This window comes from Ictalurus punctatus, chromosome 22, assembly GCF_001660625.3.
Source record: "Ictalurus punctatus breed USDA103 chromosome 22, Coco_2.0, whole genome shotgun sequence".
Lineage (NCBI taxonomy): Eukaryota > Metazoa > Chordata > Actinopteri > Siluriformes > Ictaluridae > Ictalurus > Ictalurus punctatus.
In genome coordinates, this window is record NC_030437.2 from 4,384,314 (window position 1) to 4,406,630 (window position 22,317).

A 22,317-nucleotide genomic window follows, 5' to 3' on the forward strand; every position below is an offset into this window, starting at 1 on the left:
GCAGCTTACCATATTAGACAGTTTAATAAGCAGGTTTGCTACAAAGGTGTGATGGTCTCCATGCCTGGTTTATCACTGGTTGTGACTCAGTGGAGGACAAGAGAACAGCAAACCTCACACTTCCGTTTTCCTCCTTCACTTAGAGCAAAGGTCTTTGGAGGTTGACCCAACACATTGGCAGTCTCGAGGTTATTTTATTTCATTTTGAAAGTGCTGCCAATTGTAATAAACAGCTGTGTGAGCAAAACACTTAAGGGCTTTAGTTGTGCAAAGGGATTGTATATGAGATCAACATTACTATTTGGGAATCATTAAACATTAGTTGGATTAGCGGATTGGTGCCCAAGTCGTGACCAGCTTGTAATAAGCTCCATTTAAGGCCAGGAGCTGATTGTGTGTCTTTCCTGATCACAAACTGTCATGACATCACTGCTATGATGTCAGAGTTCTGGATGGTGGAGTGACGGTAGGCGATGATAACTGAGAAACTTTAAGATTAAAAATAAATAAATAAATAAAAATTAAAAGGTATGAGCTTAAACACACAAGTAGAGCAGCATAAGAATAAAGTTCACATTTTATTGCAGCTGCAGTTGACAGACTAAATGGTATGGTTTAATCTTTTTTTTTTTTTTTTTTTAAAGATACCTTCTCTTAAGAGCAAGAGAACAAATCACAAGCTCAATATGGACAGTCTTTACAATAGAAAAAAGTTTTTTTTAAAAACAAACAAAAAAACCAGACATTTAATACAAGAAGACGTACAATCTGAATTGTTACATGTCACGATGATAAAGAAAATCAGATAGCAGGTTTACTAAAAGAAACAAGGGAGGAAACAAAATCCTATTTGTCAGATTTCACAGACCTCGCATTTACAAGTATTCATTCTGCAGGTGCTTCGAAAGCAACCTGGAAATGAGGCAGAATCCGATCTAAGAACAGAGCTGAGCAGCTGAGGGCTGAAGCAACAGTGCAGCGAAAAATCCTCTCCAAAACCCAAAATGTAGTCGATTACCCAAGACATGCTGGTTTCCTTTATACTGGGTTTACCCTCGTCACGCTGTATGAGACAATTCCGCTAAAAATAAGCATTGTAGCAGTGTTTACTTTCTGAGAATAAATCATTTCTGACACTGACAACCGTCCTTGGAAGAAAAAAAAAATCTATTCTTGTAAAGCAAACATTATTTGAGTTACAAGGTTAACATAGCTAACAAATAATAGAAACATGTACATTTGGCTTCAGCAAGGGCGGCACCTCACAACAAGTCCTGACCTTCGGGTTAGTGTCTGTGTGGAATTCTGCATGTCTTTGTGGGTTTCCTCCAGGTTTCCAGTTTCCTCACGCCTCCCAAAAAAACATGCCGGTAGATGGATTGGCTGAGATGAATTGCCCCATGATATGTGATCTGAAAAGGACCAGTGTCCCATCCAAGATGAAGTCCTGACTCATGCCCAGTGTATCCATCACAGGATCCAGAACCACCATGACAATGACCCTCATAACTGGTTAATTAATGAAAGGTTTCATCAAATGTTTTGTTCTTGAACCTTACTGTATGAAAATCCAACCATGGTTTTTCTGCCAGTCCTAGGATCTGAATTCACAATCTTCTGCTGATAAACTTGGAACTTAATGACAGAATAAACATTCACCTAAATGCATTCTGAGCAAAACAGAAATATTGAAACACTGACCCATGAAGAAACATTAAGTAACCAGGTTTTTGCTTTAACAATGACATTAAATTACTCATTTTATAGTCTTAGAAACAGCTTAGAAATATGCATTATGCATGAAGGAGAGAAAAAAAAAAAGTACATGGTATTCCCGCCAGTTTTTTTTTTTTGCAAGGTGACATTACACCAGAGTTTATAACATATCGTGGAGAGACATATTGCTGCATCATGTCTCCATTTCTTCCATGGTGTCTTTGAGAGAACTGTCCTCACTGAGCTCGGTTGTGGACGGACTGTCCAGGAGCGACAGATCTAACGCAGGCAGGGGAGTTCTCCAGAACTGGAAGGAGTTAAACGAACAAAGCTCGTCGTCGTTGTCGTCAGGACGCGTGACCTGTAACAGCACAGGCATAATGCAATTAATGTCATGAAATAGGCAATGCTCAACATCACTAACAACCCACAATCATGTCATGTGTAAAGTCAACAAAATCATTATTTATACCAACGGCGCTGTTTAATTCTCAATTCTGATTGGTCAGAAAGTGTTGAGTAACAATCTATAACAACAGCTCTGCAAGATAAACCACAGTTTTACTTTATCTTTTCTATATGTTCTGCGTGATTTAAACCTAATAATAAACAGACTACGTAAAGAAAAGAAAAAAAAAACAACAACGTGTCGTTATTGATATTGCCAAGATTTCTGAAAGGAATTGCTTATTAATATTTATGAAACGAGTCTCCGTTGTCAGCGTAAAGCCATTACTTTAGGTTTTCCACCATGGGAAAGTCAAAGACAGAGGAGTTTACAAGCTGCATTTTTAAAAAAAAATTATTTTTAATTCTCTTCAAAAGAAAGAAAAAAAAAGGCTGGTGGGGGAATGACATGTCATTCTGTAATTAATAATAAATGGGACTCGATGGCAAATTGCTGTGGTACCATAGGTATGTATCCGTAGGTATGTATCCGAAGGTTTAAAAATTACCCCTAAGAGTGCTTAAACTGTTTTCATTCAGTATTAAAGTGTGACACTAGTTCACTTTTAGGCAGGGGGGAAGAAATTTTAAAAAAGCATTACAGCATGAAACGTCATGACAATAAATAAAAGTCGCAGAACTAGCCTAAGAATGTGCAACTACTTGTCGTATTGCACAACGCTTTGATGTAAACTCTGCTGAGAACAAACCACAAACCTACCACAATTAAGCTTACAAATAACCTTAAATCTTTTTTCCACACAATACCACAGCACTGTTTAATTTGCGTTTCTGATTGGTCAGAAGGTGTTGTGACCTCTGGTTAAGAAAAAAACAAAGAGAGAGCCCCCTCGACGTGGAATTCACAGTCGGGAAATTCAGCACTTCTTTACATTTAAATGAGTTATACTGTTTATACGCAAATTTTTGCTTTAGATCAATTATGATACAGACATATTCGCCTGTAAAATCTATAACACTGACTGAACATTTCACTGTTTTAAGAAGGAAGAATATAGATCACTTGTCACAGTCGCTAACAAAAGATGAACATGAAAGGATACCTCACAAAACACTCTTCTTACTGTATTTTTTAGTTCTGTCTGTACTTTAGCACTGACCAGATATAAACAGACATTTAGACTAGGTCCCTTAGATCAATACGCTTGTTCCAAGAAGTTATTGTCACTATAGAAACAACTCACTCGCAGGATCTTGTATAGCCGACAATCTACGTAACATGATGCGAATAATGCACTGAATTAAAAAGTGACGTTTAAGAAACAGGTTATATATAAGTTATATATATATTTTTGATATAGAGGTTTTCCTTCTGTACAAGATGTCTAACATTTATGGAAGGAGTCTCCGGTATCAAGGCACCTTAACAGTTCGCCCACAATGAGAAGGTCTCCAGGACAAAGGAGTTTGTTTTTGCTTTAGTTGTCTTATTAAATTGAAGAGGGGTTTAAATAAATAAATAAACAAATAAATAAATAAATAAACAAAATGGCTGTTTGTAGCATGTGATAACAGGAACTTTTTTAGCAGATCCACAACATTAAATGTAACTGTAAATGGATAAATTTGAAAGAAGTATAACGCGTGGATCTCAAATTAATTAAAAATGTTAAACCTCTTGCCGTTATAGGAAAATAACCAGCTCCAGGATTATAACAGGGACTACGTTTACATGGACAGCAGTAATCTAATTATTGACCTTATTCTAATAAGATAATATTGTGATTAAGGTGTTTACATGAGTCACGTTTAGAATACTCCTTTCATGTTCCCATTTTACATGTTATAGAACATAGACCGATTAACAGCGCACGTCATTATGTCCCTACGCCACGCCGTCCGACGTTCCCTCCAGAATTTCACGCATCGATGTACAGTTGGGCTTCATTATGGTACCGTATACAGTTTTGGGTGTTTCATTTTTAATTTTATGAAAGTTTCAAGTGCAGTTAATTATTTGTCATGTTATACGTGCAAACATACGACTGCTTGAAGACGTGGGCTGCGTCCAAAACCGCGTACTTATCTACTATATAGCAGCTGAAATACGTGTATCTGCCTACTATATACTGCAGCAGGTAAGTACACGGTTTGGGACACAGCCGTGCTCTTGTGTGCTGGCAAACAGTTGAGCGCTGCCGTGTGTGTACGTGTCCTATCACACAATGCGGTGAAAACTCCCACATAACGTTAATAGTGTGATTAAGGTGTGTACATGTCTCTAATGCACTTTGATAACGTGACTGAAACAGCAATACTCCACACGTCTTAATTCGATTCGTGTTTACTTCGAGTATTACTTTAGTCAGATTAAGGTCATCAATAATAGCGGTTTACATGCTAGATCCTTAATCAGAGTATCGTCTTAATCGGGTTAATATCGGATTATTGTTGTCCATGTAAACGTACTGAGTGTGTCCACGCCGCTACATTCACAGAACCAGGCCGCTGATTGTTTTCCTTTTACTGCACAATTGCAATACTGTTGTATTCCTTCCACACACAAAAAAAGACCCTCAGCTCGAATTAAAACTCCAGCACCATCGCGAGGTGGAAAGTGTGACCTGACACATCGGCGAATTAGAAAAACCTTCATATTTTGTTACCAAAACATTGTGTAAGGTCGCCACCTTTGCGCGCTCTTCCGGTTTTGACCCGCTTGCTCGTTTTTTGGACGCCATCTCGCACGTGCACGAACCGCTCGCGCCTCGGAAGTTTACAGAAACGCACACATCCCCGGTCTCCTTATTCACGCTGTCTGTAACGTTACTCAGGCTGTCCTCCGGTGTCCCTGTCCTGTCGCGCTGCTCATGATCCTCACAGCATCTCGGTCTCTTTCTGCACCGCTCCCCGATTACAGTGGTGAAGAGTGCAGGCGGAGAGGCGGCGTGCAGCGCGTGCTCTACCTCCAGAGCGTGCACTGGCTCCAGCTCGGGCTCTGCATCACACACAGAGCGACATTTCATCTTATTCCGAGGAACCTCGTGAAGTGACGAGCTCTCGGCTCTCCGCTTTGTCATCACGTGCAAGAGGTCTCTGGAAAGTTCTACAGCTCTTATTTGTTAATTTAAATGAAAGAAATCCGGGTTAAACACGAAGGAACTGCGTGCACACTGCAACTTCACATGAACTTGTTCAGACACAAATCACCCGTTAGAACTGACCGCAGCGCCCCCGTGTGTCCGGAAGACCAAATAACCACAACAATAATAACAACAATGTGTGACGGTATTTTAAAAGGAAAACATCATCTTGAACGCATGTCTATAATAAAATAGCCTACTTTTCTTTTTTTTAAAAAAAAAAAAATAATAATAATAATAAATTATTTAGTGATTCTGTTGCTAATTTGGTTGTTGGTGCTGTATTTCCATAATTCCTGTGAGCATTTGTTAGTGCAAATGTGACAGGGGGACATTATTATTATTATTATTATTCATCCATCCATCTTCTATACCGCTTATCCTGCAGAAGTTAGTTGTGTCTTGGGTTCAGAGAGTCTCCAAAACTACAATCTGAAGTCACCTAGATCACCACAAGTTGTTTGGAAGGGTTTCAAGAGAAAAGCCTCTACTCTCATCCAAAAACAATCTCAAGCATCTTCAGTTTGCCACACACTACTGGAACTTCAAATAGGATCGAGATCTATGGTGCAAACAGAGAGGTAGCCATTTGGAAATGTACCTCATGTCCACGGTTAAATATGGTGGTGGAGCTTTAATGTTTTGGGGCTGTTTTTCTGCCAGAGGACCTGGACATTTTGTTAGGATACATGGCATCATGGACTTTATGAAATATCAACAGATATTAAATGAAAACCTGACTGCCTCTGCCAGAAAGCTTCAAATGGGCCGTGGGTGGATCTTCCAGCAGGACAATGATCCAAAACATACATCAAAATGAACACAAAAATGGTTTACCTGTTCACCTGTGGGGTGAACTGAAGAGGAGAGTCCACCAGCGTGGACCTCGAAATTTGAAAGATCTGGAGAGATTCTGTATGGAGGAACGGTCTCAGATCCCTTGCCATGTATTCTCCAACCTCATAAGGCGTTATAGGAGAAGACTCAGAGCTGTTATCTTGGCAAAGGGACATAGCACAAAGTATTGATTAAAAGGGTGCCAATAATTGTTGCACACATATATTTAACAGATTTTTAAAATTTTTTGGATAAACCTGTGTTTTGTTTGCAATTGTTTGATTTCCATGAGAGCAGAGTATTTTTGTGATTTTTTAAACAAAGGATCAAAGGGTTAAACAGTAAAGACAATTTTTTCACAGCCTTCTTTGCTCATATTTACCAACTTTGCCAATATTAGTGGAGGGCACTGTATGTGTTACGTAATATTCCTGGAGGACATCTGTAGTAATTATGATCAATTTGTATGTACATTTTTACTTGGGTTTTGGCGAAAGATGATAGAAAAGACTTTTTCCTGGAGTGGCTTTATACCAAAGAAAAAGCACAAAATCTCTTTTCTCACAGGATATAATGCCATCTTTAAGAACAAGTCAGGATATAGTATACATTAACTGGGGTCATTCCTAATGGTCGTTTTAAAGAAGTAGGAATTGCATTATTCCACCTCCTCATGTTAAACTAGTCCAAGCCAAATAGAGCGTAATCTCTGGTTATTGACCACTTGACCATATTTCTGCTGGGCATAAATTATTATTATTATTATTTTAGCTATTTGTACAATATGCGCTATATAGTTGCAAGTAGTGATTTACAAATACACAACTTGCGGAAACAAGTTTATCTCCATGGGGCTCCTTGTAGTTTCCACATTTCAACTGGAGGCTACAGTAAGTTTTGAAACTTTCAACAAAGTGTTTTATAAGGTATTGAATTTCTCTATACAGTATGCATTTTGTGTATTGTATAGTAAATCTTGAAACAGCTTTGTCTTTATTAAAGATGAGTCTTTTGCAACTGTGCTAGGAATAATAATAATAATAATAATAATAATAATAATAATAATATTCACACGACAGCATTCAATCATTTATTTCACATTTTGGAAAAGAAAGAAAATGCCTTTATTGTAATAATAAAAAAAACACAATTCTACAGTAAGTTTAAAACAACTTATGTCTAGTTCTGTGTAAACTGTTTCCAATTTAGACAGCCAAAAATATTCTCAAGGCAACAATCATCCAGTGGTAAAAGAGACAGAAATGTGAAAAATAAATAACTAAAATTACAACATATTTGGCTGAGTTTCCTCTTGCAATGTGGAGCAGCTCTGAATACTCTCCTGTCTGAAGATCAGTAAAAAAAAATAAAATAATTAAATCAACACAATAATGAGATTTTAGGTGAGATTGTTCAGATCAACGGTAAGTGAATCACTGAGGTTATAAAATACTGAAGCACTGTGTGGACATCTAACAGTTACATTAAGCTTTCATGTTGTGTTTCATGGGCGTTCATGTCTCATTAGTGTTCGCACATAAATGTCCACGATTTTAAGCAAGCTCTCAACACATCACCAGCATTCTAACACACTTTCATGGGTGTTATTTTAGGTTGGTTTCTTTCACATACACAACGGAGCCCTGATACGTGTTCCTCCTCAGTGAGAACAGACTCGGGTGCGGACCGATACGCCTGCCCATTTATATCGACCCACCTGCCCATTTATACAGAATTATCTAAAAGTTTGTTGAAAAGACTCATAAGTGTGAATCAGAGCGAATTTGATATATGGTTCAGTAACTGGCTGACTGACACATGGGGCTCAAAATATAAATCCATGTAAAAAAATCTTTCCGTCGGTCAGAAATACAGCAATGGAAAAAGGTCATCAACCCTTCACCAAGTGCAAGTACAAATCCCAAAAATCACCCAAGAACAAAGAATACATATCTGGTGCTCTATAACTCATTTGATAATCATGCAATAACTACTTTAAAACATTTTGTGTATCACATTTATATTCTGGGTTTTTTTTTGTGACCATCAGACCAAATTTCTGTAGCACCACAGCTCTGTCCTTTGGCTCAGTTTAGCAGCTTACATCTACGAAAAAAAAGCTGCAAACCACCCAAAATACATATACATGTTTGACTGACCATCACACCGATGTACGGTTCTTCCCCAAACTGTTGCCACAAAGTTGAAAGTACACAACTATTTAGAATGTCTTTGTATGCTGTAGCGTTAAAATTTCACTTCAATGGAACTACGAGGCCCAAACCCGTTCCTGCATGATGCAATGCCCACGTGCACAATGCGAGCTCCATAAAGACATGGTTTGCCAAGGTTGCAGTAAAAGAACTCGAGTGTTCTGCACAGAGCCCTGACCTCAACCCCACTGAACACCTTTGGGATTAACTGGAACCCAGACCTCCTCACCCAACATCAGCGCCTGGCCTCACTAATGCTTGTGTGGCTGAATGAGCATAAATCCCCGCAGCCACGCTCCAAAATCTAGTTGAAAGCTTTCCCAGAAGAGTGGAGCTTATTATAACAGCAAAGGTGGGAATAAATCTGGAACAGGATGCTCTCAAAAGCACATATGAGTCTGGTGGACCTACTTTTGGCCATATAACGTATATTAGTCCACACCATAGTGCGATGCTCTAGTGCACCTGCCTAAAGAACTGTACCAGGGTTCCGTTCAAACTGACTAAATTCTGTAAATGTTAAAGCACCCTTAGAGTTGATTTTAGTTGATCAAGAACATCTTAAGGCAGTGATCAGATAGTCAGGTGGGCACCATTATGGTTGGAGCTAAAGTTTTTTTGAAAGGTAGATCTACAGATACAGGGCACATAAAGCATAATGTCAGTGGCCAGTGGATTGTGATGTGTTCCTGTAATGCATTGCATTCATACGCCAGTTTATCAGTAAAGTTTTCACACTGGGAAATCAGCTGCAATAGCGAGTTGCTTTAACATAAAGTGTAAGGTTAGCTGTGATGTGTAACGTATAAAGGCCAGGCCTTGTGTGCTAAATGTGCTGATTTATATACAGTACCAAGATGTACACTTACTGGGTTAAAACTCAAACTTCAAAGCATATATTTTTTTTTATCCATTATTGTCTTAAAGAAGGTGTGATAAATTGACAAAGTACAGCATTACTGAGTAAAAAGCAGTCTTACTTAGATGGTTTGAGCAATGTATCCTAGATCAATGCTATAATTGCTGCTTACATACAGTACCCAGATGTCCTTCATGGATTTTGTTTTGGCATCCCAATGCTGTTTAACACACTCTTGTCGACTTGGCCTCACCATTTCCCCTCATCTCAATTCCCATCAAATGAGGTCAAGCAGACGAGCAGTCAATCAGGACATCTCCCATCAGAAGTTCAAATCCCAAACACACCAGACAGAGACATCAGTGACCAGGTGCAGTGCAGTGCAGTGCAGTGCAGTGCAGTGCAGTATAGTATAGTATAGTATAGTATAGTATACAATACTATACTGTACTATATTATATTATATTATATTATATTATATTATATTATATATATCTATATCTATCTATCTCCAGGCTATCAGCTTCATTCTCTTGTAATATCAGTGGCCACGAGTAACCTGCATCCTGAGGCGAAGTCGACAAAGGTGTGTTTTTTTTTTTTAAGGTACTGAAACACAAAAAAACGTGCAAAAGGGAACAGGGTCTAATCCAATATTTGAGATATTAAAATGGCTAAATGTCTGAAGGCCCTGGTCTTTGAGGTCACGTTGTTGTAGTTTTCTGTACAGAGTTGTTTAGCTCTTTACAGTTACTCGTCTTTATGTCTTTACAGTGGGAGTTGGAGTGCAGCGCAGCAGGTTTCCGCGCCACGAAGAACACACAGTCGTACAAGTACTTGAGCATAGAGCGCTCGTTCTCCGTGTACGTAGTGAGCACGGACTCTCTCTCCACCTAGCGAGACGGGAAAAATCAACGAAAACATTTTACACTTACAGACAACGTATGAGATGTTTACATGCAGCTCACTGGTTTGTATTGCGGTCGTACCTCAAGCTGAAAGCCGCATTTCATGATGGCGTCCTTCATTTCCTCGTAGCTAAGCTCGATGGACAGTTCATTGGCCATGTTCTCGAAGTGGTACAGAAGAGGCCCTGTTCAAGGACAAGTTTCATTCAGCACTTTTTAAAACAACGCATAGATATTTGACTACACCAATGGTCACCAACCCTGTTCCTGGAGATCCACTTTCCTGCAGGTTTCATCTTAGGCCTGGACAATAATTCAATATCAATATATATTGCGATATAAATTTTTTCAGTAACGGTGATCTGGTTTTTAAACACGTTTCCGATATTTCGACATACATAAAAACATTAGTCACTGACTGACATTCATGACGCAGACATCAGTTCGTTGTATTCAAGCCGAGCAGAAAGAGCAGAACACAATTGGCTACGTGCGTGATGACGTACAACACAGGCATGCAGCCAGCGCTCGGCAGTGAGGCTAAGCTCCAACGCGGCAAGTTTTAGCTACAAAATGAGTACCCCTGACCACAATACAAATGCGACTGAGCGAGCTTCCACAAGTGAAGAGAAAGCAGACGAAATAGTCGATAAGAGAGGAAAGACTTATTCAGTGGTATGGAAGTGGTTTGGCTATCTAAGCTCTGACAAACTTCAGGTTTCAGTGCGCTGCAAAATGTGCCGGAGAGTGGTGCCGCCTAGCAGCATAAAATCTGTTCCACCATCTGAAGCAGTTCCACCCGATAGAATATTCTGAGAGTCAGAAGATGAGGCATCATAAAGGTTTAAGCCAACCTATCTCTGAAATATCACCGCGACCCACATCTCCATCACCAGCTGTGTCAAAAGAGAAACCGATGCAACAAACACGGATGGCTGCATTCATGCCATATGACAAGCAGTCTAAACGATATAAAGACATTACCAAGGCTGTCACAAACTTTCTGGATAAGGACATGATGCCGTTTAGTACGGTAGAAAATGTGGGCTTCAGGAAAATGATGTCAGTCATCGACACCAGATACGAGCTCCCTGGCCGGAAAAATTTTTCCTGCACAGCTATACCTACACTTTACGGTGAAGTTAGGGAAAGGGTGGAGGAGAAACTGAAGTCAGTGTCATATTTTGCGACCACAGCTGACCTGTGGTCAAGCCGAACCTCGGAACCATACTTGAGTCTGACAGTCCACTTAATTGACCAAGATTGGAAGCTTGTCAGCTTATGCCTCCAGACGGTTTACTTTCTCGAGGATCACACGGGCGAAGCAATTGCAGCCGGACTTACGGACACGCTCACCTCCTGGGGGCTCAGCGAGGACCGCCAGGTCTGCATCACCACAGATAGCGGGACCAATATCATCAAAGCCGCGGAGTTGAACAGATGGAGAAGACTACAATGCTTCGGGCACCGACTGAACTCCGCTATTGGTAAATTATACACAGTTATTATACATTTGAGTAATGTGTTAAGTTATTCTGCTTATGGTATGAGGATATATTACTACAATCATTGCAGTAACAAATAGGCGATATGCTCAACACAAAATAGGCCTAACCTAAACGTAGCTTATCAGTGCTTGTATGTTTTTGATAGCTATTTTTATATTCTTTATATTTGTTTATATTCACAGAATTTTATGCTTGCTATGTGGTTGTTGCATGCCATGTCATAAGAATTTCACTGAGCATGTGTTATAATGTGCATTTGATTTGATAAATAAAACACTTGAGTTGAGGTGCTCTGTGTTGTGTAAGCTATGGCTATGGATCCCAAACCCAGACACTAGATATTACTTAGTAGGCTTATAATTTTGAGTAGGTGATTTCATTCCCCCAATTTAAGTGACTGAATAGGCTATTCATTTATTTTTAGTCAAGACAATACATATTTGTATGGATTTATACACACAGCAGTTCTATCAATTAAATTCAAAGGTGTTTTACTGGCATGGAAACAGATGTTTACTTTGCCAAATCAGGTGTGAAATAAAAACTACAAAATGTAGGTAAGCAGAAGAACTGTGATTTTGATTTAAGAATAATATAAGTAAATCAAATTTTGTAGTTAAAATACAAATGAGAACTATATATATATTGCAATATTTTTTTTCTCTCTCTGTGTACAGAGAAAGTTCACCAAGACAAGCGAGTGGACAGAGCAGTTGGGGTCTGTAAAAAGGTGGTGGCTGCCTTCTCCTACTCCTGGAAGAAGAAACAGGACCTTGCAGGTGCTCAGGAGGAGTATTTACTTGCCAAAGCACAAGCTCATCAGTGAAACCCCAACAAGATGTGGTTCCCGTCAACAGGGTTCTGGAGCAGAAAAGGGCCATCACAGAGGTCCTCTCAAAAGACAAGACTACCAGGTCGCTGGTTCCTACTTGGCAAGATGTGGACATTTTAGAGTCTATAGATGCAGCTCTAAGCCCGCTCCTCGAATTCACGGATGCCTTGTCCCTTTGAGTCCTATGTCAGTGTGTCATTCCTAAAACCAGTGATGCTTCAGTGATGATCTCTTCAACACCTCCATCTTGAAGGAAGCAGAGGATGACGCAGACCTCACCAGGACCATAAAGACAACAGTGATGGGATACCTGAATGAAAAGTATGATAACCCAGCCATGGATGATCTACTTGACATGGCATGCCTCGTTGACCCAAGATTCAAACTTCAGTACACTCAGGAGGAGAAGAGAGAATACATCAAAGAGAAAGCTGTGTTGGAGATGCTGAAGGGAGAGAGAGCTGTTGTGGTAAGGGAAGAGGAGTCCAGAGAAGAAGCCATGGGAGATGCTTCTGCAGCAGTGACACTAGCCAAGAAAACAAAGCGGTCTCTGGCTAGCTTTTTTCAAACAGGTCCACCACTACCAACACAGAAGGCTTGAGTGTACAGCAGGCAGTTGAGAGGGAGCTCAGCAACTACCTTCTGTCTCCAGATGCTGACAATGACTCAAATCCTCTGGATTGGTGGAAATTCTCTCATAAGAACTTCCCCAGAGTAGGACAACTGGCAAAACATTACTTGGAAGCCAGATAATGTAGACCAGCTTGTAATTCTTGCCAGAAACCTTCTAGAGCCTGTCATAGGGTGTCATCAACCCCCAACAATGTCCCTGCCCCAGCAACGTGTTCTTGTTATTGCTCACACTTATTCTGTTTTCTTCAGCAACTCTGAGCATTTTTCATATTTTTTTAATCCTGGCTGAAGCACTTTTATTTCAATCTATAAGAATAAAATAATCAGCCTATGTTGTAGTTTAAAGTTAAAGATATTAATATTGACAAGAGTTTTATATTTATTTGACAATGATTTCACATTTCTTGTTTGTATGAAGGTTAAATCCAAATAAAAAGGTAAACATTAATTTATTTGTGCCGTTTTTATTTCTAAATTATTATATAGTCTTACAGGAGGAGGTTTCATAGACTTGGCGAATTCATTTTACAGAAGTTTGAAGGTACAGACATCCGTTGTGGGCGTCCTTGGCAGTTTTTCTGAGGATTTATATTGTTCATATCGATATCGAAGTTATATCGTATCGACCGAAATTAAGAAATATATCATGATATACATTTTGGACATATCGTCCAGCGCTATTACATCTCCAACCAAAATCTAACACATCTATTTTAGTTGATCAAGAACTTCTTAAGGCAGTGATTAGATGGTCAGTTGGGCATGATTATGGTTGAAGCCAAAGTCTTTAGAAAGGTAGATCTCCAGATACAGAGTTGGTGACCACTGCTCTACACTATGTACGTACAATGAGTAAATATTTTATTCTGCATATTACCTCAGAGCATATTACCTAAAAGCTCATGGAGCTTTTAACTTTTAACCCTGTGAGCTAGCTAATGAATTTATGATTTATCCACCTCTGCATACACATAAAAACCAGCATCACGCAGCTCGGGAAGCTTTAAATTATTATTGATAAGATTAATAAGTTCGAGATATAATACTGAAGTCAACTGGAACTCACCCAGATTGACCCACACTCCACCAGGTTTGAGAATATTCCAGATGGTCTCTATATATTCAAGGACGTTGTGGGCGGTGTCGATGAAGAAGCAGGTGGCGACGCAATCCCACGTATCTGATGAAAAAAATTATCTATATTTTAAAATCTCTAATGTGAATACAATTAAATATAATTGAAATAATTATGCCACTAATGTTATGCTATTAGGATATGCAGATACATAATCACAAGAAAAAAAATCTTGAAAAACAAAAAGACAAAAAAAACCCCCAAAAAACATCCTTTAAAATATCCTACATGATTTTTTTTCCCTTAAAGTTACAGTTTAAAGCATGAAGGCTTAGTAGATACCATGTTAAAGGCAACACTGCATTACATAGTTACTGTGAATTTACGACTCACTCGACTCCGTATAGACTTCCAGGAAATCACCGGCAGTCATGGAGAAGTCGGAATCGGGCGGGAGACTGTGGGGGTTAATATCCGGGAAGGTCACAGCTCTCGTCTGGTCTCCAGACATCTTGTTGTTGCTGAACTGGTGAATCCAAGGATACAGGGTCATAGCGTTCTCCTCCTCGCACCTGAGCATATGGGAGAGTTCAGGGTCAGTCTCACTTCAAGTTTGCTCATTTCCTCAGGTAACAAGACAAGGAGCCTGAATCGGTCAGATTTTTTTTTTTGTCAGGGTCTAGATCATGCTCTTGAGAAAGCACAAAGCATTGAAGAATTTTTTACATTGAAGAAAACTTATAGTTACAGCTTTACCTTTGTTTCTGTTTTTATCCATTTCTATGAAGCACCCACCATGGAAGTCCTTGTGTAAGTTATTATTATAGAAATTATAATTTATTAGATCATGAACATTCATATAAACCTGTAATTTGCCTTATAGCTGGAACTGTAATGACCCACACTCTGACCAATCAAAATTAAGAACTCACCATCACTGGTATAACAAATTTATAAAACAGACTATCATCTGGTCCACTCCTATTCTGATAACAGCATCACCTCAAGGTTTGTCTGACACCTTTGTACCTGTTAAGGACGAAGTTGGAAGAGAAAAGCATGAAGAAGCTCCACTCATTCCCCTGGCAGGAGTAACCGAGGCAGGCGATTTCCCAGGCTAGACGGCCCAGACCAGCTCCAGGCACCAGCACCCTCACCTCGGAGACGTCACTGTGGAGAAATGATTCGTCAGCTTGGATTTGAAAATTCTGATTTCTCAAATACGATTCCGCATCAAGAGATAGCACGTCTGAATCCTGACGACTCTCTGGTGACTGCGCAAATCCTCGGGAAGGTGAGGACATCCTAATAATACCTCTGATGCATGACATTGTGCTTACACCCCCAAAACACCTGCAATATTCTGCCTTCGTGTCATACGTTAAACACAGATTTTCATTTTCACTCAACAGCAGCATGCATATTTATATATATATATATATATATATATATATATATATATATATATATATATATATATATATATATATATATATATATATATATATATATATATATATATATATATATATATAACAACATTACCAACTATGGTTTCTGGTTAAGCGGCTAGATAAGGCATTTTAATTTAAATTGTACTATATTAATTTGATCCACTGGTAATGCATTGTGATACACCGGATCATGACTTTTACTGTAGTGTGAGCTGGCTGGCAATGCCATGTTCGCGCATGTAAAAATCACAAACGCACCACTTTTCAGGAGGAAACTGTTTTTGTATCTCCTCAATGATGGGCATGTAGCAGGAATCTCTCTCCGCTTTGCCTGCTTCGCTCCAGTCCCGCACAAACTGCTTAATGGTGGACTTCAGCTTGTCCATGTCGAACGTGGAACATGGCCCGGCTCTCCTCATGTTGTCCTTCCAACAGGAAAAGACGTTCAGCAGAGCAAAAGAAAAAGGATAAACTAAATGCCTGCCTTGAGCATTCCGTTCAAAATGACACGTATGAAAGCAGTGATGAGTATCTGCTGAAGTTGAAGTCATTGTGTAACTGAAATCTTACCTGGGATTCACCTACATCCTCGTCATACTCCATGTTCTCGAACATGTGTGTGCAGTTCTGGACGATGGCCTGCAGGACTTCGTGGTTACACTCCATGCAACGGCGGATCTCAGCCAGCTTATCCAGGAAGCCAGAGAGGAGCTGCTGATGGCGGCGAGGAAGACTGCGGAACTGCCTCTCGCACCGTTTCAACCGCTCCTCAACATGGGTCCTGGTTCAGAGAGAGAGAGAGAGAGAGAGAGAGAGAGAGAGAGAGAGAGAGAGAGAGAGAGAGAGAGAAACAGACACACACACACAGATGGCAAAATTATGGAAAAAGGTTAAGACATGTCTAGGATCTGAGGTTTGCACTCAACATATGAGGCTAATTTATCTAACAAGTGATGGACTACTGTAGTTACCAGCACTATGCACAGTGAAAGCCGAAATCATTACACGTTCACCTCATAAGACATATCTCTTCCAACCCACACCCACAGGGCATGCTGTTACAAGAAAATAATCAACAGCAGGGTAGTGTGATAAGGACTGACACAAGTAGGAGTTACTGTTACCCCCAACAAAGCTGATTATTTTCCTATGACAGCATATCTTGCACGGTTTTATTCCTCTAATACCACAGTGATTTACCAACAATTACAATTTATTTATTCATTTATGAAAGACATGCCATGTTTTATAACTGTTGTGAAAAATCCAGGAGACAAGTTAGTTCCTGTTACCGCTTACTTTATAGCAGCTATGAACAGTTGTTCCCTCACCAGCCTCTCTTTTTTTTCCTCTCCCTAAAAGTTGAAAAGACAAAAATAAAAGACTTTCCCATGGTGGAAAACTTACTGACTGTTACAAAGTGCTGACACCGGAGACTCCTTCCATAAAATGTTAAATAAACGTCTCCTTATGGAAAGCTTCACCATTTCAATGATGATTATTTTTACCTTTGTTAATTAACAACAGGTTATGTCTATTCGTTAATTATTGGCTTTAAATCGTGCCATAAAAGTCCCTGCGAATCTCCTGTTACTATAGAAATGATAAAGTATTAGAACAAGCACATTAATATAAACTTGTGAGTTGCCTTGCAGCCGGAACTACTTTCAGAGCTGGTACTGTGGGAATTAATCAACTGAGCATTCAACGGCGGTGTGCTTATGGTTGTTTATTATATTATAACACTTCGCTTAACCTTTTTACGCAAAATGTAATATTATTAACTGTATGTTTTCCCATATTATTATAAAGTTCATTCTTACTAACCAGTTCAAAAAGCTAGCTTACTTCAAACTTAAACTAAACTGGATCACAAATTAAACTCTATTACTCAAAGTCCACTAGGTAGGCTGCACAAGTCATTAGCTTAGCGCCTAAGTGGTGCACCTGAATAGGGAGAGTGGAGCCGTTTGGGATGCAGCCAGAGGAAACGGTACTCTGAGCTATTCGCGGTTTCAAGCTAAACATGAGACGAGTCCGTGCATTTCAAGCGGCTAAAATATTCGCAAATATTCCCAACATTTGATCAAATTAACGAGTGATTTTTATTACTAGTATAAATATAGACAAAGTGACGTTTTCCTTTGTTTAGCCTGCCAGCTAACAACCTAGCAAGGACTTGAGGAGTTAACAACATGGCGAATGAACTACCTGTAATATCTAAATGCGTTGATAATTTTCCAGAAATGTTGTCTTTCCAGTCTCGCGTCTTCCTCCGGGGAATATTTGATTCTCCCTCGGTACAGATAGGGTTCCTCTCTGTTTGGGTCTGCAGATTCAGTGCCCATGCTGCTGTCGGCCATTGCAGACGGAACAACACGGCAGACTCTTATAATCAATATCAGAGACCATCGATGTGCGGCGCTATGGACTGACCTCAGAAATACATCCAGAATATTCGTGTTACAGTCAGTCAATGTGAATAACAGGTTCAAATCCTTAAAAAAACTTTTTTAAAATAATAATAATTAAATTATATTCTACTGTATAGCCCTTTCCCAGAATTTAAAACACATTGCATGGCTACTTTTAGTAATACCTGAACAGGTGGATGTCATAGCAAACTGATATGTTCCATCCATCTTCTATACCGCTTATCCTTTTCAGGGTCGCGGGGAACCTGGAGCCTATCCCAGGGAGCATCGGGCACAAGGCGGGGTACACCCTGGACAGGGTGCCAATCCATCGCAGGGCACACAATCACAATCACACACTCACACCCATTCATACACTACAGACACTTTAGACACGCCAATCACCATGCATGTCTTTGGACTGGGGGAGGAAACCGGAGTACCCGGAGGAATCCCCCGCAGCACGGGGAGAACATGCAAACTCCGCACACACAGAACCGCGGGAATCAAAACCCCAACCCTGGCGACATGAGGCGAACATGCTAACCACTAAGCCACCATGCGCCTGATATGTTGAAGAAGAAAAAAAAGAGAGAGTCTGGTCTTTTAGGTGATACTACTACTACTACTACTACTACTACTGCATTTGACTAAAACTCTTTTTATACAGTTATAAAATGACCATATCTTTTCAGGTATAAGACAAGTCTTGATACTACTACTATACTACTAATAATAATGCTTTCGACTAAAACTATTTTTATACAGTTATAAAATGACCATGTCTCTTTTCTGGTATAAGACGAGTCTTGAAATGTCTCTGTATGGAAGTATTATTCTATGTACTATACCAGGGGTTCCCAAACTTTTCCAGGGCAAGGCCCCCCAAATGGCATTAACATTTGACCGAGGACCCCCTTTTGCAAGATGTCTTTAAAACACATAAAAAATACAGACTTCTGAATATATCCCCCCCCTTTTTTTTATTAATAATTACTTCTTACATCTTTACATTACATTAGGAATTGATTGTATGTGTGTGGGTGTGTGGTTGTCTGAGTGAGAATTTATTTTTCACCCCAAATTGTTGAGGCCCCCCGGGCGCCTCCTGGTGGCCCCCACTTTGAAAACCACTGTACTATACTACAATACACTAGTGAGGTGGCATTCATGAACAATTTCTTAATTTTGAACGAATCTTTGATATGATTCGGGCACAACAAGTTGTCTCAGAGAGTGATTCGTTCATTTTTGACCACGCATCCTCATAGGTTCTGTACAGGAAACGGAAATGATTAGTTCAACCTTGAGTCTTCGGGTCCGAGTCGTTTGCTCATCACATCACAGCCCCAATGCATTCAGAATATGGGGCGATCCCGGGATGAACGATCGACTCAAACACGAAGACTTGAGACGTGAACATTTCTGTTTCTTTTTCTGTGTCTGTTTCTACGTCTGTTCCCCGGAATCATTTCTGTTTCCGGGGAGCAGACGTATCCCAGATAGCAAAATTTGTCTGGCTCACTTGTGGGCCACATACTTGCTTTAGTTCTGGCCCAGTATATGCCTGGGTCTCCGGCCCAAAACTGGCCCTCACACTGTAAAGTGACTTATATTATTTTATGTGGCCCGGGTCTGACCCAGACGCTGTAAGACAGATCTGGCTGAGAGTCGGCTTGGTCCCCGTGCCAGATGTGGCCCAGAAACTGCTAAATATACTTCATTTTAACAGGGAAACACAAATTCAACAACTTAATAAGATTAAGGGCTTTTATTAAACTTTAACAAACACACTCCAATATGAACATTTATTAACATACTATTAAAAACAACAAAATAACAAATAAATATATTTACAGTATATTTAAAGACAAAAAAATTATCTCACACACACCCAGTCCCAGCTACCAACACACACACACACACACACACACACACACACACACACAAATGAATTCAACCACTTAAAAACATCAAGGACTTTCATAAACAATAAAAAAAATACAATATGAATATAATATGAATATTTATTAACAAATAACAAAATAAGTCAAACAAATATATTTACATTTTGCAAAGAAAAGACATTTAGAGAACATACAGTTCAGAAATTTACATACCCCTTGCAGAATCTACAAAATCTTAATACTTCTAACAAAATAAGATTGATCATAAAAATCCCATGTTTTTTTTTATTTATTTCTGTCCTGAATAAACTATTTCACATAACAGATATTTACATATAGTCCACAAGACAATAGCTGAGTTTATAAAAATTACCCCATTCAAAAGTTTACATACCCTTGATTCTTAATACTGTGTGTCGTTACCTGGATGATCCACGACTGTGTTTATGATTTGTGATAGTTGAAACCACTTGAAGCATTAATTGTGTTGAACTATTTCACTTGCTTTTGTTTGATTTGTTCATTGCAAACAGTGAAAGAATGTAAATTTTGACAATAAACCTGATTTGCAATGGGAGTTGAATAATCTTGATTGTAACTGTATATTATAGTATTATATTATAGCATAATGTACACTTTTTGTTTGCTTGAAAATAAATATATTATAATGAAATAAATAGTTGTTATTAATTAAACGAATTAAAAATAATACAATGCTTTTTGTTGGGGAAATAAAACGTTTTCAGTGTAATGTCAACAATAAAAGAAAATGGATTCCATCCTTCTGCTGTTAAGTAAACCCAGTAATAATTTGACATGCATTTGGTGTTTGTTTTCAGTTAGGCCAAATGAAAATATGTCAATTTAATGCATTTAGGTGGACAAGAAGCTTTATACTATAGCACTGATAGTTGTAGTATACATAGATAATCTATATATTATGACTCTAGATGTGATTATATGTTCGTGTAGTTATAGGACAGCTAATAGTCAGTTTAGAGACAGTAGGAGAGTATCATTATGATCAATAATGAAATGAATTGTTTCAGTCTGGGCTTATGAACATCATAAAAAGAGCAGATTTACATCATTTATAAATGGATGATTATGGTGAAGGCATCTGCTGGACATTTCAGCACTTTCCTGTTCTGAAGAATGGATGATGATGACAATGGAACTTGAGCATGTTCTGGAGTGAGTTCTGTCAGTATGACAACAGAACAACAGAAGAAGCCACTGTAATGAGGTGAAGAACAATAGGCGGAGTTTCAGTGTTGATTTGAATTTTCTAATGGACACGTGGTTTTAACCGAGTTCAGAGCTACAATGCAGCGTTTAATGAATTTTGCTCACTCTCGGGTGGCAGATCTTCCACTGCGCCCCCTGGAGCTGCAGCCGTGGCCGCAGGAGTTTATTATTATATTAGGAAGCGTGGCGATGGAGAGAGAACAGCGGAGCCGACGTACACAACTATCACAGAGGGTACACCATCTCTCTCTCTCTCTCTCTCTCTCTCTCTCTCTCTCTCTCTCTCTCTCTCTCTCCTTACAGTTTAATTCTCTTTGTTTTTATATAAGCCATATTTCACTTAAGTAGAGTTTTTTTCAGTTCTTTAATATCAGAGTGCATTTAACCAAAGTTTGATTTTCTGTGTAAAAAAGAGCTCCGGAAGGATCTGAGCTGGAAACTTGTGATGGTATGAAATGAAAAGTGTAGCAGAAGTAATGAATGTGTGTAATAGAGACTGCGCTGACTGCATGGTGATGTGATGTTTTGCTACTGGTTTGTATTTAGATCCAGCACAGACCCAGCTCCCTTTAGTAGATTCTTTGCTTGATCCAGGCTTGATGTCTGATGTGGATAGAGTCAGTGTCAAACAGACTGACAGCGCTGTTCCTCAGGTACTCACCAAACACACCACAACACAACAAGCCTTTTTGATGTCTAAGCTAGCTCATTATACTGATATTATAACTAGCAAATCAACATGAGTGAACAAAGTGATGGCATTAACCAAAGCAGCTAACACTAGCCAAATTTCATAATAATAATTTACTATTGACTGTATGAACTTAGCTAACACGGAAAGTAGCTTGGTAAGATGAGACAGTCTCTCCTTTTTTAAATAAACAACCACTGACAGAATGAGCAGAGGATAAAAGAACTCCATTCAGATGGGTAGCTTACTGCAGGTATCAGAGCCAGATGATCCACATGGAATGTAGGTTGTGTTGAGTGTAAATGTTAACTGCAGTATACCAGTATATTTTCAGTACATTAGCTACTTATGCTTACATTACTTTGACTAAAATGACGGATAATGTTAGCTGAGTTTTGGTGTATCGGTTCATGTTTAGACAGATGCCCGTGCTCTCAATACCTTTATTCTTTTACACCTGCTTCTAGTACA

General features: G+C 39.2%; 2 protein-coding genes and 1 long non-coding RNA gene across 14 annotated transcripts in view; 1 reads left to right on the plus strand and 2 right to left on the minus strand.

Moving 5' to 3' along the window:
* Positions 1 to 5,374, minus strand: part of trpm6 (transient receptor potential cation channel, subfamily M, member 6) — a 42,259-nt gene extending 36,885 nt beyond the window's left edge. For 5 of the 11 annotated variants that reach the window (XR_006980846.2, XM_017452336.3, XM_053674356.1 and 2 more), the window contains exons 1-2: positions 4,815 to 5,373; positions 10 to 2,077 (exon numbers count right to left, since the gene is read on the minus strand). Coding sequence is in view for 8 of the 11 variants with exons in the window: in XM_053674356.1 (XP_053530331.1) it covers positions 10 to 12 (3 nt within the window). In the remaining 3 variants the exon portion in view is untranslated. Of the gene's footprint in view, positions 1 to 9; positions 2,078 to 4,790 lie in introns of all 11 variants that reach the window. The other 6 variants (XM_017452335.3, XM_053674355.1, XM_017452333.3 and 3 more) reach the window with 4 other exon arrangements.
* A 1,806-nt stretch (positions 5,375 to 7,180) lies between these two features.
* Positions 7,181 to 17,985, minus strand: carnmt1 (carnosine N-methyltransferase 1). 2 transcript variants are annotated; one of them, XM_017452498.3, is made up of 9 exons: positions 17,798 to 17,936; positions 16,886 to 16,941; positions 16,157 to 16,367; positions 15,845 to 16,011; positions 15,162 to 15,302; positions 14,526 to 14,704; positions 14,124 to 14,237; positions 10,166 to 10,269; positions 7,181 to 10,069 (listed from the first exon to the last, which is right to left on the minus strand). In XM_017452498.3, the coding sequence occupies exons 3-9, from the start codon at positions 16,250 to 16,252 to the stop codon at positions 9,881 to 9,883; spliced, it is 990 nt and encodes a 329-aa protein (XP_017307987.1). In that variant the 5' UTR covers positions 16,253 to 16,367; positions 16,886 to 16,941; positions 17,798 to 17,936; the 3' UTR covers positions 7,181 to 9,880. The 2 variants fall into 2 exon arrangements, with proteins under 2 accessions (XP_017307987.1, XP_017307985.1); XM_017452496.3 differs by lacking the exon at positions 16,886 to 16,941 and having other exon boundaries at positions 17,798 to 17,985.
* On the plus strand, positions 17,230 to 19,897 carry LOC128628951 (uncharacterized). Its single transcript, XR_008393252.1, has 3 exons — positions 17,230 to 17,310; positions 17,922 to 18,064; positions 18,254 to 19,897. It is a non-coding gene; the product is annotated as an uncharacterized LOC128628951 (long non-coding RNA).
* Positions 19,898 to 22,317: the final 2,420 nt, after the last annotated feature.

Coding starts and splice junctions, on each gene's coding strand:
- carnmt1 (XM_017452496.3), bottom strand. CDS start 17,949: ATGGCCGACAGCAGCATGGGCACTGAATCTGCAGACCCAAACAGAGAG. Junction 16,012..16,156: donor AGGATGTAGGTGAATCCCAG/GTAAGATTTCAG, acceptor TCCTGTTGGAAG/GACAACATGAGGAGAGCCGG. Junction 14,705..15,161: donor TCCAACTTCGTCCTTAACAG/GTACAAAGGTGT, acceptor CCATATGCTCAG/GTGCGAGGAGGAGAACGCTA.